The sequence below is a fragment of the Periplaneta americana genome, chromosome 6 (assembly GCF_040183065.1).
Source record: "Periplaneta americana isolate PAMFEO1 chromosome 6, P.americana_PAMFEO1_priV1, whole genome shotgun sequence".
Taxonomy (NCBI): Eukaryota; Metazoa; Arthropoda; class Insecta; order Blattodea; family Blattidae; genus Periplaneta; species Periplaneta americana.
In genome coordinates this window covers 147452195-147475474 of record NC_091122.1, presented here as the reverse complement: position 1 = coordinate 147475474, position 23280 = coordinate 147452195, and the positions used below count along the sequence as shown (strand labels likewise).

Sequence of the window (23280 nt, the reverse complement as noted above, 5' to 3'; positions counted from 1 at the left end):
CTATTGTAAAGATTTGTCATTTAATATTTCGTAATAAAATCCATGCATTACCAAATGCACTCTGTTAGTAACGAAGGTAACATTAAGGTTAGGAATCTACATTTCGTGTAGATTGGATAAAACGCCTATGAATGCAGGCACAATATGGGTCGCATTTTAATTCGAAACCCCTACAAGTTCACGAAAAGATAAAATAGGGGCTAACTGACCAGTTCATATACAGTTTAATCAACGTTGTGAATAACCTATATATAGCATTTTGTTGTAAAGCTACTTTACAAGTCCTCTTATTATTGTATACTACACACCACATTTCGAATAATAAAGCTTACCAATGACACTACATTTGTATATAACTGCTGTTCGAACAGCAATTTTATCTGATCAAATATTCCTGTCATTTTAAACAGTTTTCAATGTTTATAGTGTTTAAAACAAACTCTTTGTATACGACAGTTCACACGCTCCCCGATCTTCATGTGTCGCAGGACTCGTATGCAAAAGATTTACTGTAATTATTAATGACTTCTAATGTAATGTATATCTACTTTAAACAAAGTATTGAATATTTAATTAAAGATATATTCGCCATTTTAATAATCACTGTCACATTAATTGATTAAATCAAATTATTTTTCCCAAATTACTTGCCCCAATAAATTTCCCTAATTTCACCAGATTAATAGGAGGCATTGAGAAGTAAATGTTGGGTATACTGCGATGGTGTTCAATTGCATTTGACGTCATTCACCATCATGGCGGCCACTTTGGCTAAATTAAGGAATCTTTATTCTACTAAAACTGCCTCATTATCTCCATTTGCTCATAGGTAGAGCTTTATTTAAATAACATTGATTTATATCTATGTGTTTTACAATATGGACATATTCAAATTGCAATGAAATGTATAACCTACTATCTGAGTAGAAATAAAGATTGGCACATTTCATGGAAGGTCAAGGGACCCTGATTCTAGTATTTATTAAGTTGTGTTCCTCATGTGAAACAGGTTCCTATCAACAACATCATCTGTTCAAGACAGCAACGAGGGGTGGTTCAGCAAGTTACTGGTGCGTCGCATAGAGCCAACTAAAGAGTCACACTCTCGTTTATTGTCTGACAAAGAAGTTATCTATGAATTACAAACCCATAATATGCGACCAGACTCTTCTGACAAGTATTTGGAAAACTAGTAAGTCATAGCATTAATACCTTCAGTATATTTTAATCGCACGAATAAAGGAATGATATATATTTTTTGTATGTTTAGTAAACAGACTGTGCAGCTGATTCATGCCCACAAGTTAAACTACGAATTAGTTGCAAGTTGGACAGTAGAGCTGGGAGATCTAGACCAGGCCTTACATTTGTGGCGTTACACAGGTGGCTTCGCCAGTATTGACAATGCCAAGAAACAACTTTTAAAAAACCAGGTAAGTTAACTACCGGTACCATACCTAATATGCATTGAATAAGTAGGCCTAAAGTTTGTGTCTTGCTCATATAATTGGTATTTAAATTCTGTGATATTGAAGAGGCTTAGAAGGAAACCACCACTGAAAATTTGTAGAAGGGACTATAGACGTCTGAAGGTTGCCTTATTTTTAATAGCCCAAATATGAAATGTTCTGGGTCTCACACGAAAAGACTACTACTGCTACTGCAATGAAAGAATCGACTTCTGACTTTTTAGTGAAACACGTGGAAGATCAGGACCAGAGCTTGGTGTTGGAGCTAGCAGAATTCCCCCTTCCCTCACCCCGAAGGCAGACAGGCAAGCAGAGATTTTGTATTCATTACTGATAAGCGCGGAGAGTTTACAATACGATTATAACTGAATTAAGGATTTATGTGGCAGTGCCATTCTTCACTTGCCTTGTGGCGTCGGAAAGGCAAGTGACGAGCTCAGTTTCTATTGGCTGGCCAATGTGGATAGCGGGTAAAGGGGAGTTCAAAAATAGACGTTATGGAACTGTCAGAAGTCGCTATTTTCCTTGCAATAATTTTACATATTTAATATATGAAGTTATTCAAAAGTCGGTATACTTCTGAAATTGCTGAAAGTTTGTTAAAAATAAAATGATAATGTTCGCCAAACCAGTACCTAACTAATTATAGGCCTAGCTGTTGCAAAATTGGCTTGTGACATTTCACCTATTTTCCTTTTCATTCCTATATGCATTTAGATTTATCCATTTCTTCTTATTGCTAAATTGACTTTGTAATGTTGGTCACCATGATAATATAATTCCAGATGTAATTTCAGTAACATATTAAACCATCTCAACTGATTTCACAGCTCAGCCATAGTTAGTTACCAGTTTGGCGAATATTCCCATAAAATTCGCATAAAAAGCTAATTTACAAACAATGTGGGATTTATTTCAGTGTACCTGAAATGTAAATACTGTATGATGGTATTTTGTTCTTCAGTCATTAATCATTATTAGCCATCTTGCACGGGGGGGGGGGGATCCTTTCAGCCTAATAATAATAATAATAATAATGCAATAACCCACACTCGAATAGCTTCATTAACTCTGATTTGTTAAGTTACTTTTCTTAAACAACCCTTGTGAAAGTAACCATGCAACAACTAAAATCAAAATGTCGTGACGTTATACCCCATTCTTTTGTCAATAAAATGATGTTTTAAATTTTTATGTAATCCATATTTAGCAGTGTATCCTGTCTTTTGAGTAGCCATATATGCTTCAAAATAATTAATTAAAACATTTTAGCTGTACAGAGTACTATTTACAGTCTCTCTTGCAACATTTAAGCAGAATCCTTAAACAAAAACAAAATACGAGTATTTTGCGTATGTTTCTTCGGTAATTTTGGTACCTAGCATACTAAATTCAAGATTTTTCATACATCTTGATTACACAACTTTTAGCACTGTATCACTTCGGAAATTTAACACAGGAAAGTCTTACCATACATATTCTCAAGATTTTTATAGTAGGCCTATCTGTATAATAACAGATGCACTAGAACCACATGTAGTCTAATTTGTTTGCTGTTACTGTAATAGTGTAAAACAATAGTTTAGGCCTATTAATTTTGTTTGTAATATAATTTTTGCTATGAATACTTAAATTACTTTGCATGAAAATTTGCAGGATTTTGTAGCACTGAAAAACGAAAGAGGAAAACTGCTACGATCGCGTCATCTTCAATACTTGCTGGCGTTCAGCTACTGGCCACCAATTGAGCCCCGGTCAGGCCCTAACCTTTACGAGATGCGCAGCTACAGTCTGAAACCTGGAACAATGATTGAATGGGGTAACAACTGGGCACGTGCTATCAACTACAGAAGAAACAATGATGAGGCTTTTGCAGCCTTTTTTTCACAGATTGGTCGACTCTACAATGTCCATCATGTGTGGTGTAAGGAAGTACATCAATATTCTGTTAATTGAATTTCATTTAAGACATTACATTGAAATAACTTAAAATTGAATAGTTAACTTTTAACGTAAATGTATAAATATATAAATTATTACTCAGGTATTCTCTTTTAGGCAATGTCTCTTAGTGATGATTAAATTAGATACCAGTATTATGAAAAGTAATGTGAAATTTATGACAGAGTAAAACAAAAGAAAATATTTCTTATTTTTTCAGAATGATTGAATGTTTAGTAGCAATGAAAATAGTCCAAGATATATTGTCGTGTTTAGGGAATGATCTTTTGTAAAAAGTTCACTAATGAGCAAACATTTTCATGGGGGCAGATAAAGTTTTTTTTTTTTTTTCCCACGATGTTAATAATGTCAAAACAAGTGCTTATACAAATTTTGCAATTACGAGGCCGCCCAGAAAGTGATTTTCCTTGGGGTCATTTACAGAAAAACAGGACAATTTCATGGAAAGATTTATTGGAACAGATACAGCAATTGTTGCACTATTTTTCAACATATTCCCCACCAGAAATGAGACATTTGTCATACCGATTCGAATCCCAGGCGGCAGACTTCTACTACACAAGGATACAAAAATTGATCCCCTGTTCCTGGATTTTTTTCCATGGTTATTTGAGTGGTATGCAGTCTCATTGTCCTGCTGCAAGAAAATTCTATTTCGATTAACTAATGCCAGGTACCTCTCTCTCAAAGAACTTACAAGAATGGGGTTACAAGTGGGATGAAATAAACAGGAAAAAAGCTTTGGCAGACAGAGACTTGGAATCGACCTTCCGAAAGGAGGTCACAATAAGAGGATGATGATGATGATTACCTTTCTCTCAAAATTTTATGAACTTGTTCTAGCTGTTGAGAATAAAGATCCGCATCGATTGCACGTCCATTTGGAACAAACTCCCAGTGAATCACACCTTCAAAATTCCACCAGATACATAACATTACTTTGGGGCTGAACCAATTTTATTTGACGAACCTTTGGCAGGCTGATGAGGATCGAGCCACTGTTTTGAGGTGTGAGGATTGTTGTAATATACCCATTTTTCATTACATGTGACAATTCTCCTGATAAATCTACCTTCCATCAGATTAGCGATAAACTGATGACAGATATCCACCCTGCATCGAGCCTGTTCAGGGTCAATTCATGAGGTACACATCTACAACTTCCATATAATTTTCTAAGCATCTTAATGAAATGTACAAAAACTTGCCCAGACATGTTCAAACATTTTTAACAAGAGCCAGAACAGGTCACATTGTCACTCAATTGTACCTACACCGATTTCACATTTCTGATAATCCTACTTGTCTGTGGTGTAATAATCATGATGAAGATCTGGAACACATTCTTTTATACTGTCCATCCATAAACCACAAAAGAAGTAAATTAAAATCATCAGTACCAGTTGCAGAAGACACAGCCCTGCAGTATATTATTGACTACACTCCAACTCTGGCTACTAGCAACAGGCATCTATAATGAACACTGATTAAAATACTCCTCATTTCTCATGAAAAACAAAACCTGAATAAACTACAGTGGACTATGTTGTCAGCGAACAGCTGGATACATTAAGAAGATTGATTGATTGATTAATGTGGTGATGTATTGTATCTTCTGAAGCATCAAGTTCTTTTGACAACCATCAAGTACTTTTGTGTGGATTTTCTTCCAAAACTCTGCGTTTATTATTTCATACCTTAGGTCTTCCAGGACGATGTAAATCTTTAATGTTTTCTTCTCCATTATTGAAATACTGGAACCATTGTGCTACATGCCAACTACTGACACCTTCATCCTCGACTTCATATATTCTTTGAACTGCAGCAGCAGCTTTAGAAGCAACTCTGAACTCATACATTATCACCTCCGGATAATTTTACCTTGATGGTACTCATTTCATATTGGAGTGAAATAGATTCTATGAGATTCCTCACTAATATTAACAGCATCAAAATGACAATAGAAGAAAAAGCACTGATTCAATATGAAAAACTTATTAGATTACCAGGAAACAATTGGCATTCATACAGTCCTCTCTGTAGATTGAAAACTCAAAAAAGTTTCATATCCATTGTTCAAGAATTAAAACAGAAAATCAATATCCCGAATTTAAAAGAAAACCTACAAATTAAACCAAACCCTTTAACTCTATTAAATATGGAATATAATCTAAATTTAACAGAAGAAATACTGAAATCAGAAGTAAACACTGAAATACTAAAACAATTGTCTTTAGAGACAATTAATATTAGATACCCTCCACAAAACTGGCTTCATTTATACACTGACGGATCCTTGATCTCCAGAGAACAAGGTGCCGGTGCAGGTGTTACGTGCTGTCTCTTCTCACTTTATAGATCTCTTGGGTATGGAACAACAAGTTTTGATGGAGAAATCATTGCAATAAGTGAAAGTCTCAGGAATCTTCTATGCCACATCAGTAAATTTAAAAATGCAGTTATATTGTCAGACTCCAAAGCAGCTATTCTATCAATAGTCTCTAAACACACACCTTCATCTCAAACAGCAGAAATAACTAAAATGCTCTCTCAATTAATATCACTCAATAAAAGAATTGTATTCTAATGGATGCCATCCCATTGTGGAATCCTGGGAAACGAGAATGCGGATGCTTTAGCAAAGAAGGGCAGCACTGCTACTTACAAATCTGTTACTAAATCTACGTATTACTCTGTGAAGAGATTTATTAAATCTACATACTTAGACTTCAACAAACAAAATTTGATAACACAATCCCAAGGGAAAAAATGGAACTCTCTGCATCAAAATCCACAGTTAATTCCCGATTTACCACGAAAATCGTCTGTAGCTGCATTTAGATTGGCAACAGGCCATGATTGTTTGGCCAAACACCTGCATAGAATTGGAATATATCAGTCCCCTAACTGTCCATTGTGCAACTCAAACCAAGAAATGGATTCAGAACACCTCAAAATCTGTGCTTCAGTGGTTGGCCATGATAATATCTTTGAAAAATATTGGAGTGCAAGAGGTCAAATGACTTTTGTGCGAGATCGTGCGTATTTGCTTGTTTTCCGCACAGAACCAATACGCGGTAAGTGTGAAATACCACATTCAGTATTACCAACGTAAGACACATAACAATTTCCCTCTTCTTACCGCTTAAGCGCGACATTCATTTTACTGCTTTAGGCTTTTAACATATTATTTTTAGAGACGTTTAACATAGTAATAATTATAAATTTGAAACTTACCACTGCAATTTCACCTAAATTTCAATGTTAATTATTGTTTTTAAATATTTGCAAAAATTAAGTAAAGTCTACTACTCCACGAAACTTATTGCATTCCTGTTACAAGTAACATTAAGGAAGCCGTGAAAAAATCAACAAGATTCCAGATGCCGATGTTATTACTGCAATATGTTATATAAATAATATTGTTAAAATATTAAAATGAAAAATAAATCATTACATAACCTTACCGTTTGTTTTAAGTTCGCATTTATAGACTGGGGGGGGGGGGGGAGACAGACGTATATCACGGCCTGCTGGAGTATAGTAAACACATAAAACATTTTATAGCAACAATGTTGAAGAAAGATATTTTGGTTTTCTGAAGTTGCCGTCATTAAACAGAAACCAACATGGAGATTTCATTGCAACTAATTAGAAATTCGTCTTTCAGGTATGTAATAAACGATCTTCGCACAAAATAATGTACGATACACGAGCAGTATGTTTGTTTTCATGTTCTCGGAAATTAAAAAAGCTCAACTACGTTTCGCTTTTTCAACCTTTTCCTCGACCATGAAAACGTCAACATACCGCTCTTGTAATGTATATTACTATATTGTCAAACACCTGGCATTAGCAAACAACAACAACTATATTACAATACACCAAACTTAAAAATCCGACATTACTTATGAGACGACCTAATAAATCATCCATGGCACAGAATAATACCGAAAGGGATTATGAATAAGCTTCTGAAGTTGATTATGATTTTAGGCCTTTTTAATGTTAAAAATGTAAAATGCAAAGGGGCTGTAGTGCTTAGAACCAACCAACATGTCATACCATTTTGTTCCAGGTTACAAGGATCTACAGGCGCGCAAGGAGACGAGAGAAGCCGCATGGCGCTCACCAGGCTGGGATGAATGCGTAGCTTACACTGTCCCACTCATCAGAGAGATGCACTCCCGCATTCTGGCCCCCACCGCGTTCTCTCCCACGCAGTAGACCATACCATCAACAGGACAACATGGGACCTTCTGTTGAGATAGTATTGAATTTTGTGGTAAAATATTATCACAAAATTTTTTTATCCTGTTTGTAAAGGCAAGAGTAAAACGTCATTCTGAAAGGAAGGGAGGGAACCTTTCATATTGCTCGTCAGAAAATGTGTATTTGTAAAAGAATAATTTTTTATTTTGTGAATAAGTATACAATTTTGTTATGGTAAAAGTCTATTTGGATTTCCAGTACCTTTCATATTTATGTTGGTAACTGTAAAGAAATAACTGTCTCAGCAATATGACACTTTTAATATTATCATCCTGTTTGATACTGCCCTTTAAATGTGGGAGGAAATGCTGGTTGCATACCTAGAGAAGTAGCTAGCAAATGTTTTGACCATTGCTTTTCAGTGTCGTCATAATCTGTCTTTTCTCTTCAGGTATTTTGAATAGATTAGATTATGCTGCATTACAGTGTGAAGTGCAAAATAATATAATCATGAAATCCCACGTCTCTTCAAAATGTAAATAACTGAAAAATGCATATTGTAGTTTATCTTGGAAGAAACATTTAAATAGCCAAATACTTGTCATGCGATCTGTGTGAGTACCAGTCGACCGTGAACTTTTACCTTGCAGTTCAGTTTACAAACTTGTCCTGAATCACAACTAATTAGCAGGGTGATTATGGATACAGAAGTCCCCATGTTCTCGATGGGTCCATATTGACAGATGCCATTTATATTTTGTATACAGAATTGCCAATACAAAGAACACTGACATAAAATTAACATTGTACCGAAGGAGAGAGCATTTTGAGTGTGGGATTGTTAGATAAGTGTACTATACATTTCTTTTTGCTGCTGTATCATTATTATAGAGTTCCTGTTATTAAGGAACAACATTGATAACGGTGGCCATATTAATGCATTGTAAATAATCAGGGAATTAGTAGATATTAATCAGTGGAAACAAAGTAATTTTATTTTAATGTTTCGAAGTTGTGATTTGCCAAAAGAGAGATGGGAACAGAATTTTATGTACAAATGAATTTTTAGTGATAATGTATATCCGTAACTTGAATAGCATAATCCTCAATTTGGTAGTCATTTTACAAATGCTTGAAACAGCATTAATATTTCTTCTTGATATTTTACTTTGAAACTCTTGTTACCAATTGAAATGAAATCTGTTATAAAAATGGTTATTTTTAATTAGAAATGTGGAGATTGCCATGTTATGTAGTAGATAATAATTGTTACAGAGTCAGGTGAACACAAACACATGTACATGTTTTCTACACAAATCTTTGTTACTATAAAATAAGATCAATAAAAACTGAATGGTGTCTAGTCCACTTGTGTCTTTTTGTTAGACCTTTTACGAACAACCTTAACACACGTCAATTGAGGAGGGAGCATGTTTGTAAATGCCTCACTGTCTCTGTACTACTTCGCAATAACAAAAGAAGAGAGAGTCACAGAGTTCTGTTCCTGCTTTTGTCAGTGTCAACCTAACATATGACAGGAATATTAAATTCGAATCAAGTGTGGACTATAACCCCAGATCACATATAGATTGCTCATTCCTATGTTAATATCAGGCAATATGAAAAACTTATCAGATTACCAGGATTGGCATTCATACAGTCCTCTCTGTAGATTGAAAACTCAAAAAAGTTTCATATCCATTGCTCAAGAATTAAAACAGAAAATCAATATCCCGAATTTAAAAGAAAACTTACAGATTAAACCAAACCCTTTAACTCTATTAAATATAGAATATAATCTAAATTTAACAGAAGAAATACTGAAATCAGAAGTAAACACTGAAATACTAAAACAATTGTCTTTAGAGACAATTAATCCTTATATTATTACTGGACAAATCTTAACAGTTCTATATTTCTTATATTACATTATTCACCCACAAAACTGGCTTCATTTATACACTGACGGATCCTTGATCTCCAGAGAACAAGGTGCCGGTGCAGGTGTTACGTGCTGTCTCTTCTCACTTTAGAGATCTCTTGGGTATGGAACAACAAGTTTTGATGGAGAAATCATTACAATAAGTGAAAGTCTCAGGAATCTTCTATGCCACATCAGTAAATTTAAGAATGCAGTTATATTGTCAGACTCCAAAGCAGCTATTCTATCAATAGTCACTAAACACACACCTTCCTCTCAAACAGCAGAAATAACTAAAATGCTCTCTCAGTATCACTCAATAAAAGAACTGTATTCCAATTGATACCATCCCACTGTGGAATCCTGGGAAACGAGAATGCGGATGCTTTAGCAAAGAAGGGCAGCACTGCTACTTACAGACCTGTTACTAAATCTACATGTTACTCTGTGAAAAGATTTATTAAATCTACATACTTAGACTTCAACAAACAAAATTTGATAACTCAATCTCAAGGGAAAAAAAATGGAACTCTCTGCATCATAATCCACAGTTAATTCCCAATTTACCACGAAAATCGTCTGTAGCTGCATTTAGATTGGCAACAGGCCATGATTGTTTGGCCAAACACCTGCATAGAATTGGAATATATCAGTCCCCTAATTGCCCATTGTGCAACTCAAACCAAGAAATGGATTCGGAACACCTCAAAATCTGTGCTTCAGTGGCTGGCCATGATAATATCTTTGAAAAATATTGGAGTGCAAGAGGTCATATGATTTATTGTCAAACGCCTGGCATTAGAAAGCAACAACATGTTAATATCGGTTGCACTTTGAAGAGAACAATCGCCACCAGTATGCCATAAACAAACACGAAATGCCAGTACAGTCGCTAATGCAATTCAAATGGGAGTTATGACGTGACTCCTTATGTAACAAGTAGATGGCAGCATAGTAAACCTGACAAAAGTTGTTAGCGTCAAAACCTGTAATACCGAGCAATCTGGGTATATATGATCTAGGCTATAACTATTTTCAGATTCGGATAGAACAGACATATGAGAAGAAAAATTGATTAAGCTTAATATACATTTCAATAATACTGAAATTATTTTATCGAGGACTGCTGAAATGTAGTCAGTCATTACAAATTGTTTCTTTTATCTCATCAGTTAAAATATATAAAATTTAACTTTTGGGCTAAAATAATATATTCATAGGACCATAATGTCAACTATAAATTTCAAATACATAACAGAACGAAAAGTCTGTGCAAATAATAATACACTGAAAAAAAAGCCATGATCCATTAATTGTAACTGTCATCATTAATAAAATTAAGAATTATGTTTTGTACAAGAGACAAAGGGGGTTACACTGGTTTGAGATATATAAGGAAAAAAAAAGAGAGAATAATTTCAAATTTTGAAAAATACTTCATGGAAAAGAACTTACAAATATTATTCAGTTTTAAAAATAATACTTTCACAGTATACATTAGTGTCCTGCAATATTCTAACATGACAGAAGCATATTTATTCTTATGATGAAGGATGGGTGGAGCGGAGAAAAATTCCTGCATGGAAATATCATATCGTCGCCTGAATGCAAGAACTAGGTCACTTGATTTTTCATATTTTGTGACATTGCCTATTTACTTATTTATTGCACTAAGGAATATGTCTCGTTTTCTTTTACGTATTTGTTATATTGAAAAATAGATGTCGCTGGTATCGTTCAATCAGTTACATAGATCCTGGATTACATTTTGTGCGAATTTTGCTATGCTATAAAAGAGGTAACTAAAAAACGCAAATTTCGAGTTACCTAGTTCTTGCATTCAGGCGACGATATGTACTTCAATACATCATAATAATATATATTTATTTATATTTGTCATATTTCATATGAACAACTAATTGCAAGATCTGTGCTAAAATCCCAAAGTGGTTAAAACATGAGTGGAGAACAGTGAATATTTTTATAACAAGATGAAACACGACAGATCCCCTTCTGGCGAACACTGGCAAATATCGAACTTCGCCATACTCGACAAACTTGAACCGAACATAGCACATGTAACTATTATACATCTCATTTTTCTTATAAACTAAAATCCATTCATGCACTTGTTATTGCAGTAACTAAGTTTTAAATAAGTGAAATTTATATAAGCATTCAATCACTTACAGAAAGCAAAACTCATTACATGCTGTTGCTGCAACCTATTATTTTTCATTAAAAGACTAAAAGGAAAGCTCTAATAAGCTATTTTACAGTACAGTAGTTCTGTATGGTTGTGAAACTTGGGCTCTCACTTTGATATAGGAACAGAGGTTAAGGGTATACGAGAATAAGATGCTTATGAAAATATTTGGGACTAAGAGGGATGAAGTTACAGGAGAATGGAGAAAGTTACATAACACAGAACTGCATGCATTGTATTCTTCACCTGACATAATGAGGAACATTAAATCCAGATGTTTGAGATGGACAGGATATGTAGTACATATGGGTGAATCCAGAGATGCGTACAGAGTGTTAGTTGGAAGGCCAGAGGCAAAAAGACCTTTGGGGAGGCCGAGACGTAGATGGGAGGATAAGATGAAAATAGATTTGAGGGAGGTGGGATATGATGGCAGAGGCTGGATTAATCTTGCTCAGGATAGGGACTGATGGCGGGCTTATGTGAGGGCGGCAGTGAACCTCCGGGTTCTCTAAAAGCCTTAAGTAGTTCTGTCAATTGTTTTGTACTTGGTCTTTCATACTTAAAAGTAAAGCAAGGTTGTAGAGACAGAAGGAAGTATGGACTGACAGGTGCATTGTGTGGCATTCACTTCAATTTAAGGAAAAATTACCTATACTACAGTCTCTTTTATCAGTGGAGGGAGATGTCGAGGTCAGCATTCAGGTCTTGTCTTCAGTTTATAAGCGTGTTGCATATCAGACAACTTGTAATTGACAAAACAATCAACCACTGTTGCAGACTTTAGTTCGTTACTTATTCCGGTGAAGTATAGACACGAAATTAGTGGTATCATTGCCACAGACAGTATCTTTTTGAGTAATTCCTAGATATGTGATTTTTTAGTATTAAAGAATTATGCGAAATGTATGAAAACTTAATTGTATTCGAAAAAAATACAAATCTCCCGAAGTAATTTAAAATGAACGACATTTAACTGCAAAATATAGTGATTTCAACGTAATATTCGTGAAAACAAACAGATAACACTTCCAAATACTTAGTTACAAATGGCTTTTAAGGAACCCGCAGGTTCATTGCCGGCCTCACATAAGCCCGCCATCGGTCCCTATCCTGTGCAAGATCAATCCAGTCTCTTCATCATATTCCACCTCCCTCAAATCCAAATAAAATAAAAAAAATTGAATTTGGCTGTCTTCTGAAGTTTTATGTCAGTTGTAAACAACAATTCCACAACGGCTTACAGAGACTGAAGAGTTTACATAGTAGTTTTGATTTGCAAGCTCTTTGAATCATATGAGGGTCACAATAATAAGTTTTGCTCCAACACGTGTTCTAGTGCTGTTGTTTTCTACCTCAAACATTGATAATGAGAGAGTATTTTCGATGTATGAAGATATTTTATCTGATCTACGAGTTTGTTTGTCATGTTCAAATGTGAAACTATTCTCAGGCTTTATATTCAAGAACATTAGGATCAAATTGAACTCATCTCGGTTTGTGGATTGATGAGAGAACTTTTCATTACTTTTTCTGTATATGTAAAATGATGTTAAATAATGAATGGAAGTAGGCCTACTTTTCAAGAAAAATGTTTATTTATGTAATCTAATGTTCACAATATTGAAACTACAGTAGAATCCCTCTTAACCAGCACCAATGGGACCAGGAAAGTTCTGGATATGAGATTTTGCCGGATAATTGAATAAGTATTTTAACAAATTACCTGTTCGTATTTTATGATGCCAACCTGTTGAAACTGCTGTCATATGAAGAATATTTCTCAGTCACTTAATCCAAATCCATGTGTGTATAAATTTCCTTGATGAACTGTAAATAAATAGCAGTTATATAAACAAAAGTTTGGGGCCCCCAGTGAGTGACTGTGTAAGATACTCTACACATACTTAACATCACAGCTGAAACATAAAATGGGAATCAAATTCGTTTAAGGGTGAAGATACACTTTTCCATTCATTGTAAAAATGAGGTATTATTGAAACATTCATATCAGTTTCTTTCATTCCTGGTGAAATGAAATTTAGCAAATGTGTAATACATTCCTTCTACTTTATTTCGTACTTTTAATTGTTGTTTTCTAATGCCAGGCGTTTGACAATAAAGTCATTTGACCTCTTGCACTCCAATATTTTTCAAAGCCACTGAAGCACAGATAGGAGTGGTTAAATGGCAAGTTGTAGCCGATTTAAGTGAACACCATATTTTAACGTTTTGGTGGCTACTTCATTCACACACAACCCCCAGAATGTCTGGAGGACCACACCTGCTGTTGGTCGACGGGTCCATTGGACCTAGCTGGGAGATCTTGTTGATCACCAGCTTCCCCTCCTTAAGCCACTGGAGGACGATTTTAGTGCCACAGCAGGTCAGCACTAGGAACAAAAAAGTAGAAAGAGGAGGAAGGAAAGGGAAATGAACCCCTAGGCCTCGAATGCTCTAATGCCGTCGGGGTCGAAGAAAGTAAGAGTTCAGTCAGAGGACTGGATAGGAAAGGGTAAAGAGGGAATTAGGTATTGAATAGAGGAAAATTATACCAAATTCAGTCATTAACTCATCAAGCTGACCAGTGCTAATTGATGAGTAGCCCTTCCCTTTAGTTCGGCTTGTAAAATTATGCTTACTAACAGCTGCACCATGGGAATGTAGGGATGGGACGTTGGGTATTTGTCCAGGTTGGTTTCTTAAAGCCTTCAATGGGAAGGATTAATGGCTCTCCCCCCTGTATCCGGCAGATACCCTTTTAATTAATAGTATTTTATTTTGAAAATTTTGGATGAAAGTTATACAATAATTTTGAATTTTCCTTATATTTTCCACAAACTATGGATTTTAAGTGATTCTTACTTTAAAATATTTGTAATAACTGCATGAACAACATAAAATAAACTCTTTTATTATCTTTAGGAAAAATTTGTTTTCTTTTGATAAAGTACATTATTGTAATATGTTCATATTATTATTTAACCAAGAAATGGATTCGGAACACCTGGCATTAGAAAACAACAACAACATATTATTTAAAATATAAATAAATGCTAGAGCTAAGATTATAATTTATTTTGTGAAAATGTGAAAACACACAAGTATATGAAATGCTATTAAAATATTTCAAAAGCTTGTTAAGTTATGAGGAAAAATAAATGTAAATTTTAAAGTTCTGGAAAACAAGCAACAAATAGTAAATTTAAAAAGACAGTGAAATGACATGTGCGCATGTTAAATGTCATAAATTGGACACTATCAGGTAAATCTGAACAATTCTTCCACCAATAGGAAGAAAAAAGTGTATTTTAGAAAGAAAAAAAACTTAGGTGAAAAATGAGTTTTTTAATCCACAAAAGTGTACCTCCCCCCTTAAGTGATGGGAGTAAATTGGAAAGAAAGAAAAAATAAATTATATATCACCTCTAGTGCCTCAAAAGATCTATGATTTAAATTCGAGTGCACACAATCCACATTAAACACACATGCTAAAAATGTACAGTATTGCTTCAATAACAACACATTGCTGTGAAATTATCATTACCACATCTTGAAGATGTTGAAACTAATTCAAAATCAAGCTCTGTGGACTGATTACTGGAGCAGTGAAACAACCTTCGTTGATGCAAAATAGCTGTCAAACAAAGCTCATGCTGAAAATAATAACTTATAAGAAAAGACAGTGCTGCTACACGAAAAACTACTCAGAATTCCAGGTAACAAAACATACAAAGATGCAAATTGGAAATGCAGAATGGCTTTTCGTGCAGAAAGCAACATAAATCAAAATAGCACAGTAAAAGCAAGCTCCACCTATTAACGTAAATACCAAATCCTTTAGAATTTGAACAAACCGAATTTTACAGACCTGTTTCAATCGAAAGGTAATATAAACAAATCATAAAGCATACAGTGTTAGAAAACATGCATATTTAGCTAATGGAGTATACAAATATCTTCATGGTTCCTTGATACATTCCAAACTGATAGGAGTGTAAAAAGTATACGCTATCATTTATTGTAATCTTTTTCCTTCTACACACTATGGAATGACACTTGACAGCTTGTGAAAGTTGAGGCCATCGGTATTAAATTAAGACAGTTGCACACAGAAAAGTGTTGGTGTGTTTGTCATCATCTCCGACTCCAAAGTAGCCATATAGTCTAGAGCAAACAACCTTTTTATACTCATGGCACACCATAGCTGGGCCTAACTGAACACGGCACACCAAAATATCAATCCCCTCAAAAACATATGATGTGACTCTCTTAATATAATTACGTAATGTAATTAAATTTATTATTTTTATTATTATTATTATTATTATTATTATTATTATTATTATTATTATAAAACCGAAATCGACTCTTGCATTTATTGAGAATTTATGAACTTTAATTCACTATAGAAAATACGCATTTTTATTACTAATATTAAAGTAAATAACTTTACTCACACCTTCAATGTGATACTTGGCCCTGCTTAACTGCACACAGATGGCTGATCTGTGGCGAAATTGGTAACAGTGAAGCCTCATTTCTTCATCGATGGATCTGAGTCTCTCCTGTTTGATGTTTTAATTTTCAGTAAACATCGAGCAGCTCAGTTCACACACATATGTAGTTGAAAATGGCAATAATATATTAACTGCCATCTCAGAGATAGCCGGGTATTCACTCCTAATTGACAACCAAAATGTTTCCAAAGGCACTGTCTTCTTTTAAGTCTACTAGTTCCTCTTGTACGAGTATATTATTCGAAAGATGTTTTGAATTCACAGTGAATGAATCACGAACCCAGTAAAAATCTTGAACACTCTCCCAATAAAAATCTTGAACACACTCTTCGAAATAATTCTTGAACTTCTGCTGCAAGATTACTAAGTGTTCTTTAATTAAGTAAATCAACACTTTATTACCGTCAGCAAGGGGCCATACAGTTGGGAACATCTCAAACGACCCATTTTCAGGCATAAACAACAGTTCAGCTATTACGTTTGTGTGTGTTTTTTTTTTTTTTTTTTTTTTTTTTTTTACGATAAGTTCGGCTACCTTATAGCTAGCTTCTTCCTGTACTTTTTGTATACATCGTCATGAGCATCACTTTTTTTATTTTGTTCCAACAACCGACGATAATAATATACACCTTTGTTTGACAGAAAGGAATGTTTTGTTACCAAATGCCGTTTCAATTTACTGGGAACCATAGCATTACTGAGATTTTCTCCACACACAACACCTGGGGACTGGGCATGTTTTGTCAACACACCGTTTCAATTTCAATTAATTTTCGTGTCACACCTTTCATCTTGTGAAGACACATCAGTGTGCCATGGCACACTGGTTGTGGAACACTGGTGTAGAGCAGTGGTGACCATCTTGTGCTCTTTTTGCAAATCATTCTTCGCTGCACACGTGCAATATGCAAGAGCAGATAGTCCTACTCAAACAGTTAACATGAACAATCCTTTGATACTCAAGCTTACAATGTTCACAGTGTATTTCTTACTCGTATGTTTGTCACTTACCGTGCTAATCAGTATAAGTCAGGATACTGAGTACATATTCTTTCTCCTGCGTGTTTCTGCAGGAAAGACGAAACTCGAGTTATGTATTCACAATTTTTCAGCTACATGAGTGCGAGCAATATAATAACACACACACCTCCTCGTCTCATCGCCCAAATAATTATCACTTCAATGACTTTTTAAAGACTCCAGTTTAACATGGGATAAGCACATCGAATACATACACACAAAGCTATCAAGAGTTTTATATTTTTTAAAGAAATTAACGACTTGCGTTTCTCAAAATTATTTAAGATGTGCCTACTTTTCTTTCTTTCAGTCGATAATCTGATATGCCCTAATTTTCTGGGGAAATGGAACCAAAATTGGAAGCGTCTTGATTTTACAAAAGAAAGCCATTAGAATTTTATGTAAATCAAACTATCTGGAACACTGTCAGCCACTTTTCAGACAATCACGGATATTAACAATCATAAATTTGTGTGTATATATATATATATATATATATATATATATATATATATATATATATATATATGATCTAGTACTTTACACTCGACAAAATATCGACAATTACTCATTAGTGGCCAATATACATGATCATGAAATTAGAAATAGTGAACAAATTAATATTCCACATTGTAGATTACACAAGAGCAACACAAACTTTTTAATTACGGGGATGAAATTATATAATAAGCTCCCCAGTGAATATTATAAATTACCAATCAATAGCTTCAAAACTAGATTTTACAATTGGTTATTAAATAATCCTTTTTATTCTGTTGCTGAGTTTTTCAACACAAATTTGTATGAAATTGTATTTTAATAAATAAGTTTAATTGCAATTTAGTTTACTTTAATTTAAAAGTTTCAAATTATTTCATTTTTTTTCATTGTATTATTTAAATTTTACTGTCTAGTTTTTTTTTTAAATGTATTTATATGTTTTTCAATGTATTCAGACGAAGCCTAAAACTGTATGTCTAACGGCCAAATAAATTGAATTGAATAGCTTGCTTGCAATGCTAATGTTTATCTTTTTTTGCTTGCAAGTGCACATACTGCTTTGTATGAGCAGCTGAGTTGGTCACCATTGGTCTGTAAGTTCCATATTAAACATCAAATTAGCAGAAACCAGGGAATTCAGGTCTGAATATAGTAACTATTATCATTGAACTCTATTAACTGAAAAAAAAAATGAAATTCATAAGGAAATTATAAGTAGAGTGGCTGCTTGTAATAGAGGCTATTATGTACTTCTTCCTGTTCTCGAATCCTCGGGACAGTCACAGTCCAAAATATTAATTTATGAAACAATGATATGCATAGTAGTCTTATATGGTTCAGACACACGGACACTCCTAATCTTCATTCCATACAAGAAGATCGACAAGTAAACAAATGTACGTGTCTGAAGCCTGTCCTATTGGATGCATGACAAATGACCTCTTCATGGCAACTAGAACATGATATTAATTAGTTCTCTGTCTGGAAGCACACCTGCTATGTTTTCATAGTATTAGTGCTGTTTTTTTTAAACATGAGAAGGAAATACAGTGAAACTTCCCAATAGCGGACACCGCCGGGGAAAAATTAAATGTCCGTTATTGAGAAGTGTCTGCTATTTAGAAAATCGTTAGTATGTATACAGTAGGTACATTAAAATTTCTCATACATATTCAACACTATATTTTACAGTATAGTACAGTAGACAGTGAGATTGTTTACAGTATTCATCTAGAGAGAAATCGTACCAGTAAATGTTTTGTAAATGAAATAAACATCAGTCACTGTACCACTTCACCTTACACAAAGAAATCTAGAACTGCATTCTCAATGTATGATTTTAAAATAACATCCTTGTTTTTCAAAATTTCACTAAGCTGAGTTTTTCCCACCTTAAACTTTGTGGCCAGTTCACGAACACCTAGTTTCTCCTTCTCACTATGCTTTACAATATCCACTTTCTCTTTTAGTGACAAACGTTCACGTTTTCGTGACATTTTTAATGTGACTGTACTTCCGAACACTCAACTTGACAAACTAAGAAAGTACGGACTGCTCACGTACAGTATCACAAATAACAACAATACCTTCAATAAAGTACAAAAACGTTCAAATGCACATTGATTGTTGCAAAGAATTTCATTAGAATCCCGTTTAATTTACAACCGTTTTCTTTTTTTTCTTTCACACTGTCCGTTATTTGGAAGTTTTAATTGTTTTTGGGAAATACATTTCAGTGTCCACGTCCGTTATTGAGAATGTCAGCTTTTTGGAAGAATTTTATCATAAGGCCCAATGTCATTTTGCAGGGGAATTTTAAAATGTCCGCTATTGAGAGGAATCTGCTATTGGGAAGTGTCCGTTAAGGGAAGTTTCACTGTACGATATTTTAAGCAGTTGGAAAACTAATTAAGACTGTCACGAAAAAATATGATTTGTAGGTGGGGTCGATAGCTGACCGTTTCAATGAGGTTTAATAACATAATGTTGCATCACCACTCAAAACACTAACCCAAACAAAGAGATGGAACTGGTGGTCAGTAAATCAGTTTCTATTACTGTTTGCTCCTTGTGCTGGATTATAATATTATGTTGGTGCTGTGCTGTGTTAAATTGCGTGTTGTTAATATCATGCGACTTATGTACAGTAATAGTGCAAGCTACGAGATCTGATCAAAAAGTTTCAAGATGTGGTCACTCCTGAAAAAACCGGGTGCACTAGCTAACTGCTACTGCTAGCCGTTGAGGGAGGGGATTTCCTAAAGCTGCATTCCCAACTGCAACCCCCTGGGACAAACTGATCAGCTGCAAACCTTTGATGATGTCATAAACAATGAAATCCAGGTATGAGCAAAGCAAATTTTGTTTAAAAAAAAAAAAAAAAAACAAACAAAAGTGTGAGAGAAACTCTAAAAATGCTTTTGGTGAACATTGTTTGAGCCATGCAAATATTTACATGTGCAACAAAACGGCCAATTAATATCACTCAATAAAAGAATTGTATTCCAATGGATACCATCCCATTGTGGAATCCTGGGAAACGAGAATGCGGATGCACTAGCAAAGGGCAGCAATGCTACTTACAGACCTGTTACTAAATCTATGTATTACTCTGTGAAAAGATTTATTAAATCTACATACTTAGACTTCAACAAACAAAATTTGATAACACAATCTCAAGTGAAAACATGGAACTCTCTGCATCATAATCCACAGTTAATTCCCGATTTACCACGAAAATTGTCAGTAGCTGCATTTAGATTGGCAACAGGCCATGATTGTTTGGCCAAACACCTGCATAGAATTGGAATATATCAGTCCCCTAACTGCCCATTGTGCAACTCAAACCAAGAAATGGATTCGGAACACCTCAAAATCTGTGCTTCAGTGGCTGACCATGATAATATCTTTGAAAAATATTGGAGTGCCAGAGGTCAAATGACTTTGTCAAACGCCTGGAATTAGAAAACAACAACATATTTATATGTGGTACAAGTGGTTTAGAGAAGGTCGTGAATCAATTGAAGATGATTCTCATTCGGGGTGGCCCTTGACATCTCGTATGGACGAAAAAATTTAACAAGTGCGCGAAAATTTTTTTTTCTGATTGGCAATTGACAATCCGGGAGATTGCTGAAGAATTAAACATTTGTGCTAGAAAGCATCTCGATTATTGTTTCAAAATCAGAGTTGGATTCTCAAACATGACACTAGACCAGCCCATTCTGCCTTCTCCATCCAAAAACATCTGGCCCAAAAAAAAAAAAAATTCCTGCATTACCCCATCCTCCCTATTTGCCCGATTTGGCTCCCGCAGACTTCTAAAAATGAAACTCAAAGGGTGTAGTTTCGATGACATTTCTACCATTAAAGAGAATGCAACAAGGGAACTAAATAGTCTCCAGAAACTGATTTCCAAAGGTGTTTTGAAATGTGGCAGGGATGCTGGCAGATCTAAGGGGAAGAGTACTTTGAAGGAGACAAGCACTACTTATCCTGTAAGTATCTCCATTGTTTTTATATTAAAACTGTCTTGAAACTTTTTATCAGGCCTCATATAATGGCCAGCCAGTAATTTAGGCCTCAAACATCACGAGAGCATTACCTGACATGGATGCTTCATAATGTATTTTCTTGTAAAAATTTCGCATGCATTAGATGCTTTATACTGGGCTGTTTAAAATAATTGTCTATTATGTCACATCGTCTGTTATTGTCCCACACGTGTCAATGCATGCCTCATTTTCTGACACGAACATAGAACCAATCAAGGTTGAGGTATGGAAGAATTTCGCAGTACATTGATTGACATGCAGAGTCTTCTTGTATGAAATGAGGATTAAGCAGAGATATAAAAGTCCTAAATGTTTGGAAAAGGCAAATCTAATGATATATGGACCTATAAATGATCAGGGAACCTGGAGATTAAGAATTAATCAGGTGGTGGTGATGATGTATCAGAAACCCGAGCTGGTCTCGATGATAAGGGTAAGATTTCAATGACCAGGACATGTCCACAGAATGGACAATAGGAGGAGTGTCAAGATAATCTTTGAAGGAAACCCAAGGGGATGAAGACTGAAGGGACGCTCTTGTGCAAGATGGCTGGACGGTGTAGAGGAGCATCTTAGAAAATTTGGAGTGAGAGGAGAGGAGAGGAGAGGAGAGGAGAGGGAAGGGGAGGGGAGGGGAGGGGAGGGGAGAGGAGAGAAATTTATCCTTTGAAGGGGTGGAAAAATTCAAATATCTTTGAGGAACAGTAACAAATATAAATGAAATTAAACGTTTCCAGGTATAGCTCCTTGTAAAGCAGACTTATTCAAGTCAGTTTTACAGGGAGCTATAATTGAAAGCCAGATTTGTAAGACATATCAACTAGTTTGGTCCATTATTTTGCTATTATGTAAACATGGAATTGTGGCCAACTTATTTGATTATCCTGTAGATTGCTGTTGGCATTTTGAGCTATGAATTTACCGATTTGAGTTAGACTTCAGGTAATACAGTGGAAATTACTTTTTTTTTTTTTCCAGAGGAATTCTTATATCTCTATTCTTGTATTCGATTCTGTGTTATCCTAAATCGTGATCTTAAGCCAAGCTAATACAACACCAATGAGACATATTGTGTATATGTGACTAATTCAAGTTAAAAAAATTTTCATCACAGTGAGGATGAAATGGATAAAAATACTGGATCCTTAAAGTAAATGATGCTGATACAGTATTATTACTATTTTTTGAACAAATATTTTGACATTTTAAATGTACATTTTACTAATAAAATAACTTTCAGAAAATACTGTGTACAAGTAATTAGTATGTTTTATAATATTAGAGAAGAAGCGACAAATTTGGTTGGTTTCAAACATTTGGCAGCTGTAATCGGCTCGGCTAAACAGGTAACGGTTTAACTGATACCCCATTTTTAATTTCTGCAGCTTGTACTGGAGGTCAGTGGAATTATTACACAGACAGCTAGACAGCAAATCTAAAACAATCTCCATGGTATTGGGTATAGACTGTATAGTACCTCTATACTTTTAGTAACTATATACATATACCAGTATAATCAATGACTGTAAGCAGTGCTGCTCATCAGAGTGAATACTACCGCAGAGGAATCAGAGATTACGAATAAAGCTCTCCACCGGTGATCTCCAGTACTACCGTAGGTGGGACAGGGGACATATGGAGGAATGCGGTGGTTCGGAGCGAAGTGACAGTTAGCTCAAGGACAACTGGCACGTACGGACTGATGGTAGTTGTGAGTGGAATAAAATGGTACCAAATCAGATATCCGTCACATGGAAATTCTTTAATTTAGTTGAAGGTAATAATAAAATCGCACACTGTAAACTTTGTGGGAGAATTTACTCTAAGGGTGGTGGAACTTCGAATTTGTTAAACCATTTGAAGCGATCGCACAATAGCGAATTTGATGAAAATAATTACGCAAAACATTTGATAC

At 34.8% G+C, this 23280-nt stretch overlaps 2 protein-coding genes across 4 annotated transcripts in view; one reads left to right on the top strand and one right to left on the bottom strand.

Moving 5' to 3' along the window:
• APC7 (anaphase-promoting complex subunit 7) overlaps positions 1–671 on the bottom strand; it is a 38432-nt gene extending 37761 nt beyond the window's left edge. For all 3 annotated transcript variants that reach the window (XR_011332719.1, XM_069829263.1, XM_069829264.1), the window contains exon 1: positions 333–671. Coding sequence is in view for 2 of the 3 variants with exons in the window: in XM_069829263.1 (XP_069685364.1) it covers positions 333–401 (69 nt within the window). In the remaining variant the exon portion in view is untranslated. The remainder of the gene's footprint in view (positions 1–332) is intronic.
• Positions 672–685: 14 nt separating this feature from the next.
• Nipsnap (protein nipsnap) lies at positions 686–9011 on the top strand. The gene is made up of 5 exons (XM_069829265.1): positions 686–829; positions 1010–1192; positions 1271–1433; positions 3126–3393; positions 7510–9011. Exons 1-5 carry the CDS (start codon positions 756–758, stop codon positions 7656–7658), a joined length of 837 nt encoding a protein of 278 aa, XP_069685366.1. The 5' UTR covers positions 686–755; the 3' UTR covers positions 7659–9011.
• The last annotated feature ends 14269 nt before the right edge of the window (positions 9012–23280 follow it).